The following is a 15,443-nucleotide window of genomic DNA, read 5'->3' as shown; positions in this document are numbered from 1 at the left end:
CGCTTCGTTTATCATTCCCTACACGTTCAAAGAACATGTGTTTTAATCCGCGAATCTAGTGATCGCTATATAAGCTTAAAGGTGCCAATCTCTTCAGGCAAATAGAAATCCTTTCCACCCATCTCGAATTCAGTCTCTCCATCCTCTCTTCCTCTCAGATTCTCAAGTCCCTTCTCAAACAAATCGCACTGCTCTCCACTAAAGTCCACCCTTCCCAATCTCCTATACTCTCCCCGTTTCCCCGTACTCAAAACACACAATCCATACACCAACTTCAACCCATTCATCTCATGTCCCTCTCTCTCAAACTTCGCCTTCGCAACCGGCAAAAAACACGCGCGTGCAATATCGCCATACTCCTCTGGTTGATCGACCCGTACATGTACCACATGACTAAACTTCTCCACGAAAATCCCCTCGAGGATTTCGACATTCTTTTTCGGTTGGCCGGAAATATAAATGGTTGGCTCTTCGCGATTCCAAGACGGGAGATTGGCAGGCCAATCGGGGGGGTCCATGGAGAGGGGATAAAGAATTCCGCGCAAGATCAAATGCGCGGAGTGGATTCTTCCGAAGGGCAGAGCGGAATCGAGTGGATTTACTTGCGCGGTGAGCAGCTCGATCATAGAATATTTACTTGCGAGGGAGATAGGAAATCCAGGCTCGATGTCCCCGGATACGGAAGCCCAGGACCAGGAGGGAGCTTCGTAGGAGGCGAGCCGACTAGATTCAGTAATGTGGTATGTGGGATTTGTTCCGACGAGTTCGCGGGCTGCGAGGTTGGGGAGCGGGAAGGGATGGTTGGAGCGGAGGCCTTTGTGCACGCTCCAGAGGAGTGTGCCCGGGAGATGGCTTCGCCAGATACCGGCGAGGAAGGTGTCTTGGAGGAGGAGGGAGAATTTTTGGGCTACCCCTGCGATGGCTACGAGGCGGTCTTTCTCAAAAGTTACTTCGGAGCGTCCGTAGGTTTCGAGGACGCGGTACCAATCTTGTATATGTGTATCTCCTTCTTCTTTCTTATCCTGCTGACGTCCAAAAACTCGAGCGTTCCCAGGAAATTTAAACCCCGTGTGTTTATTGAGCCTCACCTGTTTCGGCAATCCCAACGGAAAAGTCTCCGAAGCTTCAAGCGTTCTGCATTCCCAAACCATCTGATCGAAAGCAAAATGCAAGATTCTCGGACTAAGCCATCTTTCCTGCGTTATCCAAGCCCGCTTATTGCACGGAGAACTATAGATTCTTTCTTTCCAGAACTGGAAATCGGTAATGACGAATTCGTGATTGGGGACATTATCCCAAGTCGACTTCACGATACAGGGATGGATCAGCTCTGGATTTCGCACGGGGATCAATGTATCGATGGCGGCGGTACCGCAGAGATTGAGGAGAGAATGTGCGTACACGTCACCCATTGTTTGCGCTTCTTGACTCCAGTCTTCGGCGCAATCTTGGATGATGCAGAGGGAGTCGATCCAGATATAACGGACGTGGAGACGTCGGGCGACTAGAATCGCTTCTTGAAATCTGGAGGGTAGGATATCGGAGGGGATGAATTCTTTCATTTGTTCGATGTTGGATTTTTCGAGTCGCGCACTGATACCTCCTTGGGCGGGCCAGCGATGACTGAGTGTGAGATAGGAGGGGTCTTCTGGTGGTGTGTCTTTGGTTTCTATCAATCTGCAATTTGCAGGGAAATGACCAGTTGACATGTTGAACATCAGAGCTGTTAATTGCGCTACTGGGTCAGGACTGATGAGATACTGTACGTCGATTAATCGCGTAGGATACCATGGAGCTTCTTCAGTCGTGGGGTTACATTTAGGATGATTTTCAATACAATCATTGGCCCATTGCAGCATTGTTGTCCAGGTATTCTCAGAGAAGATACTGAGATCCGGTTTTGGCAATTCTCGAAGTGGTGCAAGACATTCTTCCGCTAGGTGTTCATTGTTAACCTGCTAATCGCTATACAAAAACTTCCTCACATACCATTCAAAACCGACACATTAATAGTTTTCCATCGCGGCACCTCTCTATCCATCTGTGCATTCAACTCCACCATAATCTCAAATCCCTTATCACCATCACCATTTCCGTCTCCTTGTTTCTCATTATCCCCTGCGCTTCCTACAGACTCCTGATCTAACCCCTTAACCCTATACCTCGTCCCATTTCTAATAATATGGAGCGCGCCATCTCTCAAAAATAACGGATACTGTCTATACTCCTCCGGCGATTTATCCCTGAAAAAATGTCTCCAGATGATATCACACAATTGGCAACCATTTATCGCGCCATCACAAAGAATTGAGATATCAGAATGAAGAGGACGGATGATGTCATCTATATTTGACGAGGGGGTAGAGATTAGAGGAGGCCGATCCCCGGAAAATATAGTACTGCAAGTTGCGCATAACATTGTATTTTTCCTGGTTCTGGATGAAGATCTTAGGAAGAAGAAGGATTAAGGATAATAGTGAGATGAGGGGTCATTCAGCCGCAGATACACATCTAACAATTTCGAGCTTGGCGCTGACCGAATTGTAACCACGTGATGCGTGTGTGAAAGTCTCATCGAGGTATATCTCGAGATCAGCAGAGTGGTAAGGCTATGAGTATAGTAAGTGATTTATAGTAGCTACTAGGATCCAAGATCACACGCGTTGAAGTTGAAGAGGTGAGAATATTCGTATCAGAAGAAAACGTATTTTTAGCGAGAAATCGGGAGGGGTAGGGAGGGGGCAAGCTCGCAAGACAAGGTATTAAAGCTGTCTACTTGGAACCGTACTGCTAGATGAACCATCCAATGAATTCCTTTCTCTCAAACAACCCTTCCAAATACTTCAACCAAAACCAAAACTATCTTCAAATCCTCAAAAGCATCTCACACGCATCAAGACACACATAATATTCTTCATAGCACTTTCTTCACCTCGCTCACCTCTCTCGCCTTCCACCTAACACACTCGTTTCTCACTGCTTATCCCGCTCGACCATTCATCTAAATAAGACTTTTGGCCAATGATGTCACCTGCACGAAGATCAATATACCTTGCAATTGAATTCATATGATGTGATAGCGTCCTCGCATTAACCAGAAATTGGCGCGTTGTTATTCACACTCGACCTCGCACTATTCATTCAATTTCATTTTCTCATCGTTTCATGGAACTTGGTTTATACAGATTAACTATATACGAATTAAGCCAATTGCCTATATAGATACAAATTTTCAAAGGCGCCGTCTCACTTGCTCTGCTTCCTGAACCCATCAATTACCGCCTAGCCCCGACGTCTATTTACTAGCATCAATCTTGATATAGACAAACTATTTTGTACACTTTGATTGCACATCTTGCTCAAACCGCTTCTCTCCGACTCACATCAACAATTTCATCATTCCTTAGTACTCATCTGGAACCAAGCATTGACAACGACCGCCGCAAAGAGCGATGCGCACAATATACTCGGTCCCCAAGCATCATAGTACTTAATGTTTCTCCTCTCCCTAATGCTATTACTTCTGTACAAGTACATGCCTACACTGTAGGCCAAACTCATAATGGCGACTACGGAAAAGAAACCTGCAGCAATGAAGGATACAGCAGTAGGTTTTGTTCCAAAGTTGACGAGTGTGGCTGCAATTGTACCGATGTAGATGGAAAATTCGAGCTATAAAAGTGTGTTAGAAGGTTGCATGATCATCTAAACAGTATAATTGAGGAATATACATACCCAAGTTAAGAATGTTCTCTCCGCGGCAAAATACACCTTTGGTTCGACACGAACAGGTACGTGAATCTTCTTTCCAGGCGGTGCCTTGAATTTCTTGGCCACGATTTTACCACCCCCATTTCGAAGAGCTGAGAATGTAGCGTTGTTACTATCCATGGGATCTCTTGGGGCAGGGCTTATAGAATGGATTTTTCGAGATAGATGATGTCCCGCAGTTTTAGCATAATATTTAATGCCTTCTGTTACGAAGGCTAGACCGCCAACTCTTCTAGCTTCCTCAAATGGTCGATTGTCGATGGAATCTTCGTCATCAGTATCATAGATATAGTCCTCTTCCACCAATGGCATGCTGGCAATTTCTTCTTCGATATCAAGACTATTTCCTGTTGCTCCATGGTTGCGTCGTCGTAGGGTCTCGGGCGCAGTGGCAATGTTCCCAGCCCCAGATTGATTGAAGTTGTAATCTTCATCATCAGAATCATCGTCGTCGTCATCGTCACTTGTGGAACTTGGATTTGAGTGACCTGGTCGTTTGATACCGAACGACTGAGTGACTGGCTTTCGGATGTCTACATCCATTTGTGGCATCCAGAATGGTATAAGGTTTATGCGAGTTGGGAAGAGAGTCGCGGTACCATGAATGAATTTTGAGAATTTGGGAACAGCTTCAACAAGATGACTAGCAATGAGTTCTCGTACCCATTCCGGTGGTTCTTGACCAGCCTGGGTTTGTAACTTCACTTCGAGAACCGCATATGGAAATCTTTCAACATCTTCTGCAGGCAACTGACTAAATGGATAATCAATACCGATATCCATTCTTCGCCAATTATCGCCAGCGCGTCTTCTTCCGTCAAGATTATCTTCTCTGACCATTGTCAACTCGGTATCTAAAGAGATACGAACTCTTGCGTCGGCGGGCAATTGGAAAGCTGTGCGGTTATAGAAAGATCGACAGACAGGTACATAACCCTTCTTGATAACCGAGTATTGAACTTCCCTAGCAAGTCTCTCGTCCTCCTCGATGGCTTTCAATGGCTTCTTGCCCTCCTTGCGAGCCTTCTCAAATATAGTAGCAGGTAGCATTTCTCCCTTCATGTATGCATTGACGTTCTTTTCTTTGATCCCAAATCTTGCCTTTACTGACTTCTCTCCCGTCCAATCTTCACGATGGGTTTTTCTCTCCACAAATATATGTTCATTGTCGACATCGCCATACCATCTAAGACGGATTGCCTCAGCTCCCTCACTCTTCTTGAGTCGACCCTCGTATAGGTCCCAAGTCTCGGGATTGTCGTAGTAAATCGACGTGATCGCAGAATCCTTCGCTTCGAACTCCTTGCTGGCATTGAAAACAAGAACCGGTAGATGCTATAAAAAGAGTAAGCAGAGATTATGGGTAATTGCTAGATTGAATTCACCTTCAAGATGATAAGCTTCAGCTCGGTAATGTTATCCGGGTGCACCCAATATTTAGTTGTTTGTCGAATGAAACTGGCTTGACTTCCACCTGCCGAGCTGTCTCCTTGCACTGGGTTTCCTCTTGTTCTGACCAAGTCATACAATTTGGATAACTTAACGATGTCGGCATCATAGTTGTCTTTGAAGAAGGGTTTCGCCTTGAGTCTTGTCGCAAACACAGGTTTTAGCATCCATTTGGTGGTTTTCTAGTAATCGTTAGTTGGGCGCGATAAATGTATAATCAACAAACTTACGTCATGTTTCTTGATGATCTTCTGAAATCCAGTGTAATTCAGTTGAACGAATTTGGCCAAATCGTGTACGTCCGCGATAATGTCACTCAAGTCTTCCTCCAATAGCATGAACTCTTCTTCGGTAGGAGCATCAGAATCTACTGGTCCATTGCTACGTTCGGGCCCTCTTGAATCCAATCTTCCCACGACTTCGCTAACCTCTCTATCCGCGTTCGCAATTCTCCGACTGATTTCGATGGCCTTCAATTTTTGTTTGGTATGTACCTTGTCCAACTCTGCCTCCATGAGATCAATGAACTCTCTTTCATTTGCTTCGGTCCATTTTTCTCCTTTCGAATTCGACTTATTTTTCGTCGAGGGGGTCTTGAGCTTCTCTTTCAGCTCGTCATACGCAATGTAGTACCATTGGTACTCTTTGATCACACTTGATCGGAGTTGCTCGCCAAACTTCATGATGATGGTTCCTGGTTGGAAGTTGTAGTGACCTGGAGGGCCGTTGGTTTGTGATAACCAACGTTGAGTATCTGCTTTCAAATCGTGAACAATTAGCATTTATGAGCAGGGGAGATGCCTCATTATCTGCACAGGAGCAGATAATAGAATGGATCTGAATGCGAATGGATGTAGTGTAAGGGGCGCATAAAGAAGATATACCTGGTTGAACACAGGAAACTGTGAGTTGCGCTTGATTCGAGGAAAGAACCTGTGAGACAACAGGGTGATAGTATTCGGTGGTGGGAGTCAATTCTTTGCAGATTTGTTGGTATTTTATTAGATTGTGCTAAAAAGTTGCATAATTAAAGGTAGGAATTGTGAATTTTACAACAGCTGAACAGGTAGTTTTGCCCAGGTAGGTAGGTAGGAAATGTTTATATTATTATTAGTGAAAGTATAGAGTAGTAATAAGTCGACCTGGTAATGAAGCAAAGCTTAAGAGCTTCATTGACCAATCATAGAGTAGTAGCGCGGAACGTGTGAGAGTCAGCATTAGTACTCAATTTGGTTTAGCTTATTGTCATCTGTTCTCCTCTAGTATAAAAGTAGAGTGGAACATCACGTGCATCTCTAATCCGGATTCTTATCTCATCTTATCAATTTCATCTTTTCATCCATTGCATTACGGAGGATATTGCCGACGCAGGTAGGTGTATGTATTACATGAGATTATTGTCCTAAACTGATTGGTCTAATGTCACATGTGTACTCAAACTAGAAATTCAAACATGGGATTGTTGAATTTACTCCGCTTCTATCATTTGATGTGATTGACTTCGTCTTTGGTACTTCATCCTCGAAACTCAGATTCTTTACTTCTTCACTACTAGTTCATTAGTCGAAGTTCTTCACGGTTAAAGACTTTGAGATCCGTCTGTCGAATTTATCAATAGCTGGAGAGTATCCATCTGTTTGAACTCAGGCGTTTCAGCTCGATTTGACTTGACGAACTCAATATCAAATCATTACCAAATCGAAGCACATTTTGTTCATTGTACCAATGGCCGCAATTACTGCTGCGCCAAACACACCGTTATTAATCTATGGTTCCGTCATTCAGTCAGCTAGTGTGGACGATCTTGAATATGTCGAACAAGGCTTTCTAGTTATCCAATCTGGCAAGATCCTTCACTATCAGAAGAACGTCAAGAAGGATGACATTCCTAGCATACTTGAAAGTCTTGACCTCAAAGCCCTTCTCCCCAGTGTTCGCCATCTGAAAAGAGGTCAATTTGTTATTCCTGGCTTCGTCGATACTCATAATCACGCACCTCAATGGGCTCAGCGTGGCTTAGGGCGGGGACTGGAGATTCTGGATTGGTTGGATCAAGTTACCTTTCCAAATGAGGCGAAGTTCGAAGATTCCGAACATGCTCGACGTATTTACAGTTCGTGCGTTGACGGATTCATTAAGCAAGGCATCACCACTGTATCATACTATGGGTCTTTGCATGGTGAAGCGACAAAGATATTAGCAAATATTTGTTTCGAAAAAGGGCAGCGAGCTTTCGTAGGGAAATGCAATATGAACCGCAATTCACCTCCTTATTACACAGATGCATCCGCAGAATCCTCTCTTGAAGTTACAAGGGACTTTATCTCCTACGTTCGACACATTGATCCCAATTTTGATTTGGTCAGCCCTGTTCTTACTCCTCGATTTGCAATTTCTTGTACCGATGAACTTCTTGCGGGCATTGGACAGATAGCGAAAGCAAATCCTAAATTACCCATCCAAACTCATTTTTGCGAGGCGGAGTCCGAAAAATCTACTACGTTATCTCTGTTTCCATCGTTTACAAACGAAGCGGATCTATATGAAAGTTTCAACCTCCTCTCTAAGCGTTCCATTCTCGCACACTGTACCATAATGACAGACTACGAGATAGAGCGTATTGCTGCACTTGATTGTGGGGTAGCACATTGTCCAATTTCTAATACCACGGTTGGTGGTGGATTCATGGCAGCACCAATTCGCGAATATCTTCGTCGTGGTATCAAGGTTGGTCTAGGAACTGACAGTGGTGGTGGATTCTCTTCCTCAATCTTAGATGCTATGCGACAAGCTTTCATAGTATCTAATGCGAAAGATTTCCTCACTAAAGGTGCTGATCCAAGATTGTCACTGGCTGAATGTTTCTATCTTGCTACGCTTGGTGGTGCTCGAGTTTGTTGTCTGGATCATGAGATTGGCGACTTTTCCAATGGAAAGCAATTTGATGCTTTGATTATTGACACAGAAAAGGATGGAGCAATGACTATGGTTGATGACAAAGACACACTTCCAGTTCTTTTCGAGAAATTTTTGATGAGTGGAGACGATCGAAATATTGTCGAGGTTTATGTTAAAGGAAGACAGATTAAATTCTGATCGAATTTCCATGCCATTCTTAGGGATGAGATTTTTTTGATGGTCATTATAGTATATTCAGAGTAATGCGATACATACCCAATACTGACCAGCTACATTCTTTGAATTATTGTTTCCATTCTGCATTCCACAAATCATGAATTCGGCTGACAAAGCACCTACATAGCCGCTTGACATATGTACCCCACGTGTCGCAGGCCCCAATGCTACAATGACTTTGTACTTTTGTACTCTCCACACTCTTTAGTCTCCACGTTTTCTTGATACCCGTGTGTTTTCTCTCACTACCCACATAGTAAATCTTCAGTATGATCTCTGAACCTTCTCCAGTCCAGCCATCCAATGCTCCCATGACTGCCTCCAAACTTTCGCCGCTCAGGATCTTATGCCTGGGCGACTCTCTTACAGAAGGGTATTCGCAATTTGGAACTAAATTCTCCCCGTATAGCAAATGGATGAAAGAAGTTTTGGTGGCAAAATGGCCTGATAGAGCAATTGAGGTTATCACAGATGGAGTCAGCGGAGATCTAGTTACTCCGCCCGGAGGATTTAAAAGAAGAATGGAGAGGCATTGTAGGTTTTTATCTTTGTTTGTGGGCTGGGAAGACTGAGTGAAGACATCTTGGAACACTGAAGGAAGGAGAAGAGATCAGATCATCGAGTGATGAATTTGAAGCCAAGCTTCGTAGTTTGGACTGAATCTGGTCATTCATTGATTTCATGTACTCTTCTATTGGCATCACGGGACATTTCAAGTCCTAGGGTCCGTCTCAACAAGCTTCATACTTGATTTAGATCTGACCCACATTTCTCACATCTGAATCTATATTCATCAATCAGATTTACTGACGACCTTTCTCAAAGTCCCATCTAACCCCCCAGTAACTCACACAATTCTTCTCGGTGGTACCAACGATTTAGCATACAACAGACCCGTCCAAACCCTCTACGCTGTTTTCGAGACACTCGTATTTACACCCCTTAGCAACTCTTCAAAAGTTTTGATTATGACGGTTCCTGAATGTCATGTGAGGTCTAAGGTTTTAGACGAGAAGAGAGAGGAGTTAAACGATATGTTGGTTTATAGTTTGGGGAGAAAGGATAACGTGTATGTTTTCCTCTTCCACGTCGGCTCTAGTCCTCTCCCCCCCCCTCTCTCCTCCCAATACTGCATTCATCTACGTTCAAATGAGTTCTAGAACGATCGGCAAGATACGATAAGGACGGGTGTAACATACTATATGCTAATCACCCTCAAATCAATAGTAGCACATTTGATCTCCGCGGTGCGATGCCCTACCACAACATGGAATTGGAGAAACGAGAACGTCTCTGGGACGACGGGTTACATTTCACAGAGGAAGGATATAAGGAGATTGGAATTATGGTAGGAGAGAAAATGATTCAGGTTATTGAGGAGGTAAAACCTGAGAAGGAGATTTCATTGTCTGGGAGAGGGACCATGGGGATCGAGTAGCGGAGAAAGTACATTGGCATTGAGAAGGTAATCAGGGGGGTTGGAGTCTAGGAATCGTAAAATGATTGATATCTGAGGTAGAAAAATGGAAATGCGAATTGATTGTAACTTGGCTGCGACCAGGTGGTCATTAGGATCGCTACAAATAACGAACATGATAAGATAGTATTTAACCAATCAGTGCATATAGGTTTGTCTCCCTTTTATCTTACAAGAATTGAAGAGTAATGTATGTGGAAATTCAAAAGTCACCTAGGTGAGATAGCTAAGAAATATTCAAAGATATAACCTTATGAAGATGGCAGGATTACGACCGGCCAAAGGATTTATGACCTTCGCGATGTTCATGAAGAGGGAAAACATAATTTAAATGAAGTATGGGAGATGTCCGAGTTTCGAGTGTTTTGCTTGAGTGTACGCACTCTTGTGATAGTAAAGACTAATAATAATAGGGAGGGAAGTGAGGAACCCAAACGAAACCAAGTCGTTTAGTTGGCTAGTCTCTCAGCCACACTCAGCCACTTTGCTCGAAAAACCACTTTACGCGTAAAATGGGACGTGAACGCGACATCAGGTACCTAGTGGTTGCGGCTGTTTGTATTCTATCCACTTTTCTTTTTTACTCCGTTGTTTACACTTCCGTACCAGGTCAAAGTCAGATCCACCACAACAAACAAATTCTTTTGGCATTGGACTTGCATAGCGTCATTAATTAGAACTCAAAATGTCGTCCCCTGCCGGTCGTCGGCAGCGCAATTCTCAATCTGCGACTCCTAGGCGTACATCAGCGAGGAATTCACAAGCTGTACCAAGTAGTCCACCAGATCCCGCTGCTGCTCAACTTCAAAATGAAGCAGCCTCGTCACAAGGCGTTACAGGTACTCCTCGGCGGGGTATAATTCCATCGTCGTCGCCTATGAATTATCGATCTTCTCCAGCAGATGCTGCACGATTTAATAGAGAAATCAGCTCACCCCTGAGACAAATGACAAACACCCAGACAACAGAAGATGGCGATCGTACTCCAAGAGCAGGTGCTAGCGCACTCATCGGTGGTAGGTACTACGTTTACAAATTAATTGATACCGGCTGACAACCATAGACTCTTCACCCATCAGATACGAAGCAAGTTCTAGTCCTGGTAGAGCATATGCCAATGATCCTCAAACCAATATTCCAAGTGATAGCAGTGGTCTTTTCGTTCGCTCTTCTCGTTCCCAAGGTCCTGGGTCTGCGGTTAATAATTCGCGAAGAGGAGATATTACTTCTGACAACCTTAACACACCCCGTGCGAGAAGACGTATTTTCATGGATGAAAGTGGTCGAATTGTAAGAGATGTTCCACCTGAAGATGCGGAAGCTCCATCGTTCTCGAACCTCGATCCAACAACTTCAGATGCGCAAGCAATGGGAGGAAACTCTACACTTTGTATCTGGGGTACGAATGTTTCTATAAACGATACGTTGTCCACATTCAAGGACTTCCTTCGAAACTATACCAAAAAATATCGAATGTGGGGTGAAGGAATGTCAGAGGAAGACACCCAAGCTGATCCAGAATCGAATTCAAAGGAATACTTGGAGATGATGCAAAATATGTTAACTCTTGGAATCACAAGTCTCAATTTAGATTTTGGCAATCTTAAGGCTTACCCTCCAACCAAGAAACTTTGGCAACAAGCACAGGATTACCCTCAAGATATTGTCACTCTCATGGATCAAGGTATTAAAGATGTGATGTATGAGATCGCGGAAAATCAAATGGCAGTTCAAAGGCAATCACAAAGCTCCGCTGGACAGGCGTCCGGAAGAAGCAGGATTCAAAGTTCAGAACCCCCTGTTCCTAGTTCTGAGAGAAGCGAGCCAGAAGCTGCAACACCACGAGCACAAGATTCTAATGAAGTGGACTTGTGTGCGGAGGTACAAAAAAGATCATATAGAGTTCGTCCCTTTGGATTGGACAAGACTATCAATATGAGAGAACTCGATCCATCCGACGTCGATAAGATTATTGCTATCAAGGGTCTCGTTATTCGAACTACGCCAATCATTCCAGATATGAAAGATGCATTCTTCAAATGTTCTGTTTGCAATCATACTGTCAAGGTTGATATTGACCGTGGTAAGATTGCCGAGCCTACAGAATGTCCTCGTCCGGTTTGTAAATCTCCAAATTCCATGCAAATTGTACACAACAGGTCTGGATTCATGGACAAGCAAGTTATTAAACTTCAAGAAACTCCAGATTCCGTTCCTGCTGGTCAAACACCCCATTCCGTCTCAATGTGTGCATATGATGAGTTGGTGGATCTTTGCAAAGCTGGTGACAGAGTTGAGATTACTGGTATCTTCAAGGCTAGTCCAGTTCGTGTCAATCCTCGCCAGCGAACTCTTAAGAGTATTTATAAAACATACATTGATGTTTTACATATTCAAAAGGTTGACAAGAAGAGAATGGGAATTGATGCTTCGACCGTTGAGCAAGAAATATCCGATCAATTAACAGGCAACATTGAAGAAACTAGAAAGGTTTCCGAGGAGGAGGAAGAAAAGATCAGAGAAACAGCTGCAAGACCTGATATTTACGAACTTCTATCTCGCTCCCTTGCGCCTAGTATTTTTGAGATGGATGATGTTAAGAAGGGCATCTTGCTTCAATTATTTGGTGGAACTAACAAGTCTTTCGAAAAGGGAGGAAGTCCAAAATACAGAGGAGATATCAATATCCTATTGTGTGGTGACCCTTCTACTGCGAAATCTCAGATTCTTCAATACGTGCATAAAATCGCTCCTCGTGGTGTCTATACTAGTGGTAAAGGATCTTCGGCAGTTGGTTTAACAGCATACGTCACTCGAGACCCAGAAACGCGCCAACTTGTTCTTGAATCCGGAGCTCTTGTTTTGTCGGATGGTGGTGTTTGCTGTATCGATGAGTTCGATAAAATGTCCGATGCTACACGATCAGTTTTACACGAAGTCATGGAACAACAAACTGTCTCTATTGCTAAGGCAGGAATCATCACCACTTTGAATGCCAGAACAAGTATTCTGGCCTCTGCAAATCCAATTGGAAGCAAATATAATCCAAACTTACCAGTACCTCAAAACATCGATCTACCACCTACTTTACTTTCCAGATTTGATCTTGTCTACTTGGTCTTGGATCGTATTGATGAGACTGCTGATCGTAGGTTGGCTCGTCATCTTCTCAGTATGTACCTAGATGATAAGCCACAGAGTGCATCGGGAGGAATGGAAATTTTGGTAAGCACATCTTTCTCAAATATTCACAAGTATAAAGCTAACAAATTCAGCCCATCGAGTTCCTCACTTCCTATATCTCATACGCTCGTGCAAAGTGTCAGCCACGCATCAGTCAAGAAGCATCTACGGAACTTGTTTCCGCTTATGTTGAAATGCGTAAACTGGGTGAAGATATTCGTGCCGCTGAACGTCGTATTACAGCCACTACTCGTCAACTCGAATCCATGATTCGTCTTTCCGAAGCTCACGCCAAAATGCGTCTTTCTGAAATCGTCACCAAAGAAGATGTTCAAGAAGCCGTTCGATTAATTAAGAGTGCGCTCAAACAAGCAGCTACGGATGCGAGAACGGGATTGATTGATATGAGTCTTTTGACAGAAGGAACATCCGCAAGTGAGAGGAGAAGAAAGGGAGATTTGAAAAATGCGGTATTGGGAGTAGTGGATGAAATGACGGGGCCAGGGGGAAATGCTAGATGGACAGAGGTGGTGAGGAAACTTGGGGAACAAAGTAGTTTACAAGTCGATGCGGCGGAATTTGGAGAGGCGGTTAGGGGTTTGGAATTAGAAGGGAAGGTTATGATTCTTGGTGAAGGGCCAAGAAGAAGTATTAGGAGGGTTACGGGTCAATCTTAGACTAGGAATGGACGGGGACTGGTGTGGGTAGATGCATTGATGAAGATGATGTGTATGGCGTTGGGACTTTGTTTGTTTGGCTACGTATGATCTGATATGATATGATATGATAGTTGAGTAAAGGAAAGAAAGGTATTCATTGATTCATGAGTAGAAAGATTTGCAAATGGTCAGTAGGTCAGTAGGTAGTACGAGATGAATAATAAATATATGATTCCCTGGGTAGAGAGAGCATTTCTGAATCTGTTCCATTTTGTCTCCTGGTGCATCTACGAGTATTAAATTGTATCTACCTAGGTATAGGTAAGTTACAACTTGTCTAATATTTACGCATCTGGGTGATTAATCAGTATTGTAAGATTAGTTTATAGCGGCTTGAATGGATGTGAAGGAAAATAATGTAGGTAGGCATACAGGTAGTCCTGGGGTTCTTTATTGAGTAGTAGGTAGGTAGGTATATAGACTCTCATGGGAATCTTTTAATATGATATGATATGATATTATTATTATTATTATTATGATTATGATTATTATTATCACCACTAGGTTAGCGCGAAATTTTTCAGGCTTTTTGGATATCTGATATGTATCTCCTTCGCTAGGAGAGAGAGAGAGAGAGAGATGGGGGAGGGGGAGAGGGAGGGTAGAGGGTAGAGGGTAATATCTATTACTATTTCAGTTTTCAGAAGATGAGATTTTAATGTAGATAGATGCCTATCTAGATAAGTCTTACCTATATAGAGGAAATATTATAAATATATTCTCCCCTCTCTCCTCTCCCCTCTCCCCTCTCCCCTTTTTCCTTTTTCCTCTTAAATCTTTATTATTTCTTATTCCTTATTTCTCACCTCCACCATCTCATCTCTCTTTTTTTATATAAAATCTCATATTTATATTTCAATTCATTAATTAAATCTATATCTTTCTACTTATCTATATATATCTATAGCTAGATATGATATTATATTATATTATATTATAATCTACACCTCCTTCTTTTATAATAAGATTATATATTATTCAATGAGATGAGATGAAATGAGATGAGATGAGATAAGCTTCCGCTTTATAAATTTATCTAAAGATTAAATCTGATATATTATACTATAGATACTTATTATAGATGACTATAAGACAAAGACAAAGACAAAGATAAAAATTAAAATTAAAAATTAAAATTAAAAAATTAAAAAATTAAATCTACTCGGATAATCTGAATCTCTATAGTATTTCTCGAGCATTTTATAGATTATCTATGTTATATTATATCACTCTACTCTACTCTACTCCTCTTAAATTATGTATACTCTTTCTTTGATTCTTTCTTTAATTCTTTCTTTAATTCTTTCTTTAATTCTTTCTTTCTTTCTTTCTTTCTATATAATTATTAACATAATTTATTCGATTGATTTCTCTATTAATAAATCTAAAAGTTTAGATGGATAGATAGATATAATCAAATAGCTGTTCGCAATGTTAGTCGATGATTTGGTATTTTTGTATACCTACCTACTTATCTATTAAATATTATACGAGGTTAAAGTTTTGAGGGTTGTTGCAATTGTGAATATGTTGTTTGTATCTCCGGCTAGGTGAGGTACTGTTATTTTTCCTCCTGATGGGGTATTGATATATTATAGGTTGGGATTTAGAAGTTCGGAGTCGGAAATTAGACGTTGGGAGGTATGCGAGTGTGAGCTGATGGATGGTTGGCTAGATTTAATTTATCATCTCTGAATCTGAGGGCGAGA

General features: G+C 42.4%; 5 protein-coding genes across 5 annotated transcripts; 3 read left to right on the top strand and 2 right to left on the bottom strand.

Annotated features, from left to right (window-relative positions):
• Window positions 1–65: 65 nt before the first annotated feature.
• EAE98_002098 (uncharacterized protein) lies at window positions 66–2,419 on the bottom strand (the record flags this gene model as incomplete). The annotated part of the gene is made up of 2 exons (XM_038949717.1): window positions 66–1,936; window positions 1,990–2,419. The coding sequence occupies 2 exons, from the start codon at window positions 2,417–2,419 to the stop codon at window positions 66–68; spliced, it is 2,301 nt and encodes a 766-aa protein (XP_038813456.1).
• A 977-nt stretch (window positions 2,420–3,396) lies between these two features.
• EAE98_002097 (uncharacterized protein) lies at window positions 3,397–6,002 on the bottom strand (the record flags this gene model as incomplete). Its single annotated transcript, XM_038949716.1, has 4 exons — window positions 3,397–3,672; window positions 3,736–5,106; window positions 5,157–5,402; window positions 5,451–6,002. The coding sequence occupies 4 exons, from the start codon at window positions 6,000–6,002 to the stop codon at window positions 3,397–3,399; spliced, it is 2,445 nt and encodes an 814-aa protein (XP_038813455.1).
• A 943-nt stretch (window positions 6,003–6,945) lies between these two features.
• EAE98_002096 (uncharacterized protein) lies at window positions 6,946–8,316 on the top strand (the record flags this gene model as incomplete). Its single annotated transcript, XM_038949715.1, has 1 exon — window positions 6,946–8,316. One exon carries the CDS (start codon window positions 6,946–6,948, stop codon window positions 8,314–8,316), a length of 1,371 nt encoding a protein of 456 aa, XP_038813454.1.
• A 308-nt stretch (window positions 8,317–8,624) lies between these two features.
• EAE98_002095 (uncharacterized protein) lies at window positions 8,625–9,793 on the top strand (the record flags this gene model as incomplete). The annotated part of the gene is made up of 3 exons (XM_038949714.1): window positions 8,625–8,889; window positions 9,181–9,424; window positions 9,583–9,793. The coding sequence occupies 3 exons, from the start codon at window positions 8,625–8,627 to the stop codon at window positions 9,791–9,793; spliced, it is 720 nt and encodes a 239-aa protein (XP_038813453.1).
• A 656-nt stretch (window positions 9,794–10,449) lies between these two features.
• EAE98_002094 (uncharacterized protein) lies at window positions 10,450–13,901 on the top strand. Its single transcript, XM_038949713.1, has 3 exons — window positions 10,450–10,848; window positions 10,896–13,057; window positions 13,108–13,901. The coding sequence occupies exons 1-3, from the start codon at window positions 10,518–10,520 to the stop codon at window positions 13,690–13,692; spliced, it is 3,078 nt and encodes a 1,025-aa protein (XP_038813452.1). The 5' UTR covers window positions 10,450–10,517; the 3' UTR covers window positions 13,693–13,901.
• The last annotated feature ends 1,542 nt before the right edge of the window (window positions 13,902–15,443 follow it).

Source organism: Botrytis deweyae (genome assembly GCF_014898535.1).
Source record: "Botrytis deweyae strain B1 chromosome Unknown BDEW_004, whole genome shotgun sequence".
Taxonomy (NCBI): domain Eukaryota; kingdom Fungi; phylum Ascomycota; class Leotiomycetes; order Helotiales; family Sclerotiniaceae; genus Botrytis; species Botrytis deweyae.
Note: the sequence above shows the minus strand (reverse complement) of the source record. Positions and strands in the feature narration are given on the sequence as shown.

Excerpts from the sequence above, each read along its gene's own strand:
- EAE98_002094 (XM_038949713.1), top strand. The coding sequence starts at position 10,518 with ATGTCGTCCCCTGCCGGTCGTCGGCAGCGCAATTCTCAATCTGCGACT. Across the intron at positions 10,849-10,895 it reads TGCTAGCGCACTCATCGGTG|ACTCTTCACCCATCAGATAC; the intron begins GTAGGTACTACG and ends TGACAACCATAG. Across the intron at positions 13,058-13,107 it reads CGGGAGGAATGGAAATTTTG|CCCATCGAGTTCCTCACTTC; the intron begins GTAAGCACATCT and ends TAACAAATTCAG.